Below are 7,197 nucleotides of genomic sequence, written 5' to 3'. Positions count from 1 at the left end.
GTCTCTAGATTCAGACAGCAAGAGACAGAAGATGAGAGAACGGCACGTCTAAACGCCAATCAACAACGTCTGGTGAGGGCCAGACAGCGAGAGACAGAAGATGAGACAGAGGCACGTCTAAACGCCAATCAACAACGTCTGGCGAGGGACAGACAGCGAGAGACAGAAGATGAGACAGAGGCACGTCTAAACGCCAATCAACAACGTCTGGCGAGGGCCAGACAGCGAGAGACAGAAGATGAGACAGAGGCACGTCTGAACGCTAATCAACAACGTGTGGCGAGGGCCAGACAGCGAGAGACAGAAGATGAGACAGAGGCACGTCTAAACGCCAATCAACAAAGTGTAGCGAGGGCCAGACAGCAGAAGACAGAAGAACAGCGCCAAAAACGACTCAACAACTGGCAACCATCAGGCAGACGGCAGCCGGCCATTGCTTGGGAGAAGGCTGCATTCAGTTACAATCCGAACACTGACTACTCCTCAAACGTTGATATTGGCTCCATGTCGTTCACCTGTCAGTTTTGCCATGCCTTGAAATGGAAGGGAGAAACACCAGGAATGTGTTGCAGGGGAGGCAACTACGACTCAATCCAGACACTTCCTGAAGGAAATCCGTAATTACAACTCTTCGTTCCAAATGACTTCGTTTGGAGCAGATCGCGTCGTCACTGAGCAAGGATTCATGCCTACATTCAAGGTGCAAGGCCAGGTATACCACCTCATTGGCACTATCCACCCTCAAACAGGTGAGCAACCGAAATTTTTACAAATCTATTTTATGGGTGACCACCGAGAAGAAGCTGCCCGACGAGGACAGAACTTCCCCAACCTACGCTCTGAACTAATCCTCGCCTTACAAGATATGCTCCACTCAAATAATGCGCTGGTCAACAGCTTCAAGTCGACATTGGAGAAAATGCCTTCACCTGATTACAAGGTCGTAATTCGAGCTGACAAACGTCCTCACGGAGAGCACGAACGTCGGTTTAACGAGCCAGTCAACAATGACGTTGCAGTTCTCATGGTAGGAGAGCAGTACAACAATCGCGACATCGTCCTGCATCTTCGCGACAACAGCACGAAGCGGGTTTCGGAGACTCACCGATTCTATGACACCCTCCAGTACCCTCTGATTTTCTGGAAAGGACAAGATGGCTATCATTTTGAAGTTGAACAAGCTGGCGGCCGGGGAAAGAAAGTATCTGCGAATGACTTCTATGCCTTCCACATCATGGTCAGAAAGAATTCCACGAATCATATCCTGCAGTGCCGTGATCTGTTCCACCAGTTCAACAACATCATGTATGCCAAAATCGAAAGTGAGAGACTCCTCTTTATCTGGCTCCACCAACGTCAACTGAGGGCAGAATCGTATGCACACCTCAAGGATGCTGTCAACAATGACGGAGATGTTCAGAACATGGGACAACTGGTCATCTTGCCATCCACGTTCACCGGAGGTCCCCGATACATGCACGAGCGGACCCAGGATGCGATGGCATACGTACGCAATTACGGTCGCCCCAACCTTTTCCTTACCTTCACCTGTAATCCAAAGTGGGAAGAAATTAAGCGAGAGTTGATGATCAACCAGCAGCCAACACATCGCCATGACATTGTCGCAAGGGTATTCCACCAGAAACAGAAGGAACTCATGCAGACGATTAAGGAGGGCAAAGTTTTCGGGACTGTCCGATGCTTCATGTACACCATTGAATGGCAGAAACGAGGCCTGCCCCATGCCCACATTCTGGTGTGGCTAGAAGAAAAGATCCACGCTTCCAATGTAGACTCTTTTATCAGTGCTGAACTTCCAAACCCTGATGAGGATCCAGAGCTGTTCAACATCGTCAAAACGCAGATGGTGCATGGCCCTTGCGGCCGGCTGAATCCATCGTCTCCGTGTATGAAGGACGGTAAATGCACAATGCGATATCCTAGGGCATTTCTCAAGGAAACGCAGACTGGTCTGGATGGATACCCACTTTACCGGAGTAGAAAGCCTGAAAGCGGTGGATCTGAAACATCTATTTCAATTTCCGAGACCAGAAGCATAGACGTTGACAACCGATGGATTGTACCATACTGTCCACTTCTCTCTAAAATGTTCAAGGCTCATCTCAATGTTGAGTTCTGCAACTCATAGTCAGGTTCACTATGTTTTTTCGTTCAAAATCATGGTAGATTAGCAAACCTATACATTTTTGGAAACGTTATTACATGGAAAATCTGAAAATCAATGTTTACATTTGCTAATTCCGACCAATTCCATTCGACCAATTCGACCATTCGATCATTCGACCAATCGCTTCGATCGACCATTCGACCATTCGACCAATTCGATCGATTCGATTCGATTCATCGAATTCGATTCGATCGACCATTCGACCAATTCGATTTGCCAATCAATTTGACCGACCTTTGCTTGTGTGGAACGGACTGTGAAAACGATGCGGACTATATTGTCGGATACGACACACAGGACAGTGATGACGAACTCTAAATGGCATATTCTGTAATCGTGTATGTTTGATGCCATTGACTGCCTGTGTATATTTTGTCATTGACTGCCTGTGTAGATGTGAAGTTATACTGACTGCATGTGTATATATGATTTTGCTGACTGCCTGTGTATGTTTGGTGATATGAATTATTGTGACACATTTTGATGTTATTAACTGCCTGTACAAAATGATAACATGTATTTGATTATGCAACTTATCGCGAATATAAACAGTATTTTGCAATTCAAAACCTTTGATTCGTGTCTTACCATTCCCCATAGCACTAATTTGATACTTTCATTGGATTCCTTGTCCCTGAAAAGATAGGTTTAGTATATTTTTAAAAGTTTTTAGGGTAATTAGAGGCAGAAATAGAACAAAATATGTATTTTACAGTGGCCATTTTGAAAATCCAAAATGGCCGCCATACAGGTATCTCTCCAAATGTAAACATTGATTTTTAGTTTCCTTATGCTATAACCTTTCCAAAAATGTATAGGTTTGCTAATCTACCATGATTTTGAACGAAATATAATTTATTGACATAGTGAACCTGACTATCAGTGAAATCAATCAAATACGTGCGCAAATACGTCAACAAAGGTTCGGACATGGCGATGTTCGGCCTTCAGAGGAACAAAAACGACGAGATCGAGTCATATCAGCTGGGGCGTTACGTCAGTAGTAACAAAGCTATCTGGAGAGTTCTCAACTTCCCTATCCACGAACGCTACCCAACCGTTGTACACCTTTCCGTACATCTTGAGAATGGCCAGAGAGTGTATTTCACAGAAGGCAATGCAAGGCAAAAAGCAGCAGAACCACCAAGTTCAACTACACTAACCGCATTCTTCCAATTGTGTCAACAAGACGAATTCGCCAAAACACTCATCTACAATGAAGTCCCACAGTACTACACCTGGGTGGTTGGCAGTAAGACGTGGAAAAGACGTACACAAGGAGCACAAGTTGTGGGACATCCCGACATTCGCCGTTCAGATGCAATTGGACGAGTCTACACTGTACATCCAAACAATTTCGAATGCTTCTCCCTGCGCCTTCTACTCCATCATGTCAAAGGACCCATCTCTTTCCAAGAACTGAGAACGTTCAACGGCCAGGTTTGCGACACCTTCCGCCAAGCCTGCCACCTGCATGGCCTTCTGGAGGATGACAGCCACTGGGATGCCACTCTAGAAGAAGCAGCAGTCTCATGCTCTCCAGCCCTGTTGAGAAATCTCTTTGCCATCATGCTACAAACTTGCGGTCTCTCCAATCCGGTACAACTGTGGAATAACCATCGTGACGATCTCAGCGAGGACATTCTCCACAGGGCAAGACAGGTTCATGCTGAAGGAGACTACTCCGATGCGATCTACAATGAAGCCTTAGTACTCATAGAAGACAAACTGCTTTCTCTTGGAGGACATTCGCTGGAGGTCATTGGCCTTCCTGTAACACAGCGACAACAACAGAATCACCTGGCTCGGGAAGTACTCCGAGAGACTTCATACAACGCACAACAGTTGGAAAACTACATCAATGAAAACGAGCCAAGACTGACAGTGGAGCAAGAACAGATCTACATGCAAGTGCTGGCGAGCATACACTCTTCTGAAGGTGGATTGTTCTTTCTGGACGCACCTGGAGGAACTGGAAAAACGTTCCTTATGAACCTCCTCCTGTCAAAAATCAAGCAGAAAAAGATTATTGCTCTGGCTGTTGCCTCTTCCGGAATTGCTGCCACTCTTCTCCCCGGGGGCCAGACCGCCCACTCAACCTTCAAGCTCCCCCTCAACCTCACTAACACGGAGCAGCCAATGTGCAACATCTCCAAGTCATCGGCTGTCGCAGAGGTATTTCGGCAATGCCAACTCATTGTCTGGGACGAGTGCACAATGTCTCACAGAGTTGCACGGGAGGCAGTTGACCGCACACTGCAAGATATTCGAAACTATCAGACTGTCATGGGAGGCATTACTCTTCTGATGGCAGGGGATTTCCGACAGACCCTGCCTGTCATACCACACGGAACCAAGGCAGATGAACTTCGTTCCTGTATAAAGGCATCTCCTCTATGGTCAAAAGTGACGAAGTTGAAACTCAGCACAAACATGCGTGTCACCCTTCATGGAGATGTAGCCGCAGGCGCCTTTTCAGCAAAGCTGTTACAGATCGGAAACGGAGATTTGGAGACGTGCCCTGAAGATGGACTGGACATCGTACCATGCGCCAACAATGTCACCACGGCTGACGAACTCAAGGCGAACGTCTTCCCCAACATCCCCGCCAACTACCGAAACCACTCCTGGCTCTGTGAAAGGGCAATTCTAGCCCCAAAGAACGATGCAGTGGACAAAATCAATTAGGATCTTCTGCAGACTATTCCTGGGGATCTAAGAACTTACCGATCTGTCGACTCAATCCAAAACGACCACGAGACTGTCCATTACCCGGTAGAGTTCCTCAATTCACTACAGCCTCGGGTGTGCCTCCCCACATACTCCATCTAAAGGAAGGTGCTCCAATCATGCTCCTGAGAAATATCGATCCTCCAAAACTGTGCAACGGCACACGACTGGCTATCAAAAAGTTGATGCCTCACGTAATTGAGGCCAACATACTTACGGGAAACTATAGCGGGGAACAGGTCTTCATTCCGAGGATACCAATCATACCATCTGATCTGCCATTCGAGTTCAAAAGGCTCCAATTCCCCGTACGGCTCAGCTTTGCCATGACCATCAACAAGGCGCAAGGACAATCTCTCAAGGTGGTCGGACTGAACCTTGATTCTCCGTGCTTCTCCCATGGCCAACTATACGTAGGATGTAGTCGGGTAGGACAAGAGAACAATCTATACATCCTATCCGAACAAGGAAAGACAAAGAACATTGTTTACAAGGAAGCACTGCGTAATTAACTACGTGTCTGGTGTGTTGTGATGATTGTGAGAATATCGATTCTGATTCTGATCTGATTGTTATGTGTATTTATGTGTATTTTATGTGATTTTATGTATTTATGTGTATAAAAAAAAACACACAAAAAAGGCACGAAGGAAAATAGTTAATTACTCCAACACATTTAGCTGCGGTGATTGAAAAATCACTGGACAATTGTTGCTGTTTTGATGCTTTTTACTGCTGTTTTGATCCTTTTACATTGCTGTTTTGATGCTTTTTCACTGCTGTTCTGATGCTTTTTCACTGCTGTTTTGATGCTTTTTCACAGCTGTTCTGATGCTTTTTTGCCGTTTTTTTTTTAAAATATAAAAATCTCATTTCAAAAAAAAAAAATCCAAAAAAATCTCACAATGATGACATATAATTCACAGAAAACGTTGAAGCAACCGCGTAATATTGCGGTGATGTTTAACTCTGAGTGAGAATAGTTCTAAATTTTAAAAACTTTCATCTGATATTTGTGATTTATTTCAAACAAACTGTATTTCCCATCGACACGGCCATGTATTCCTATTAACGTTATGTAAAGTACATAAATTGTGTGGATTACATCATTTGTGGATGTGATCAATTGCCAGTAACCATCTATATCCCTCCCCTCCCCCTCCCTCCTCCCCCTCCCTCCCCCTCCCTTTCCCCCTCCCCCTCCATTTCCCCCCTCCCCCCTCCCCCTACCCTTCCCCCCTCCCCTTCCCCCTCCACCCTACCCTCTCCCCTTCCCCCTCCCTTTCCCCCTACACCTCCCTTTCCCCCCTACCCCTTCTTTTCCCCCCTACCCCTTCCCCTTCCCCCTCCACCCTACCCTCTCCCCTTCCCCCCTCCCTTTCCCCCCTCCCCCTCCCTCTCCCCCCTCTCCCCCTCCCCCTCCCCCCTCTCCTCCCCTCCCCTCCCCTTTCCCCTCCCCCTCCCCTTCCCTGCCCGGCAATGCCGGGTACTTCTGCTAGTTCTCAATAATTCTTGCAGCAGTGTTTAGTACACGTTGTAGCTGATGGACATCAGATTGTGGCAGACCTTAAAGCGGGCTGTTACAGGCATCTAATCGGCTGGAAACAAAGGAGTGTAGCTTGCATCGTAAGATAGTTCCGAATCTGAGCAATGCATCTAATTGCTGCAGTGGTGCAGCAGCAAACATTCGTAATTTGCTCTTTCATGGTTTGATGATTATCCATGACTGTAGAAAGGTTTCTTGCATGGCCAATGGAACGCAGGCCGGCATCGCCAACCGCCACTGTCTGTGGATAGGGTACTGCGAGGAATTTTGATGAAAAATTGATGATTTAAGAATCATTTTAAAGTTTGTCTTTGGTCGCCCAAAACTTAACATCACTGATGCATGCATTGAGTCGATCTAGCGAGTTCTCATGTTCATATGGTTTGGACAGAATATATAGCTGTGTATCATCTGCGTAAACCATTGATTGTACGTCATGAGCAGTTATGATATCAACAACTGGAGGAATGTAGATTGTGACAATAGTCTGTCCCATGACTGACACTTGGGCTATACCACAGTCGTTGTTATTGTATAGCCCTATCCCTTAATACCCTAAAAAATAGTTAGTTGGATGGAGGTGCTGTGTAATGGCCATGTCTGTCGGGTGGAGTATTTATTGCTTAGTATATTGTCATATAAAGTGATTTATAATTTAAGTTATTAGTTTGTGTTAATAATGTTATGTTTATGGGGGGTAGGCAATGCGATACCTTTTGCATTGGTATTGCAA

The 7,197-nt window shown here is 45.9% G+C and overlaps 1 protein-coding gene across 1 annotated transcript; it reads left to right on the top strand.

Annotated features, from left to right (window-relative positions):
- Positions 1-781: 781 nt before the first annotated feature.
- Positions 782-4,876, top strand: LOC144894209 (uncharacterized). Its single transcript, XM_078786310.1, has 3 exons — positions 782-983; positions 1,149-2,138; positions 3,072-4,876. Exons 1-3 carry the CDS (start codon positions 782-784, stop codon positions 4,874-4,876), a joined length of 2,997 nt encoding a protein of 998 aa, XP_078642436.1.
- The last annotated feature ends 2,321 nt before the right edge of the window (positions 4,877-7,197 follow it).

This window comes from Myxine glutinosa, chromosome 11, assembly GCF_964187855.1.
Source record: "Myxine glutinosa chromosome 11, kmMyxGlut1.1, whole genome shotgun sequence".
Classification (NCBI taxonomy): domain Eukaryota; kingdom Metazoa; phylum Chordata; class Myxini; order Myxiniformes; family Myxinidae; genus Myxine; species Myxine glutinosa.
The sequence above is the reverse complement of the archived record's forward strand: the minus strand, read 5'-3'. Positions and strand labels throughout refer to the sequence as shown.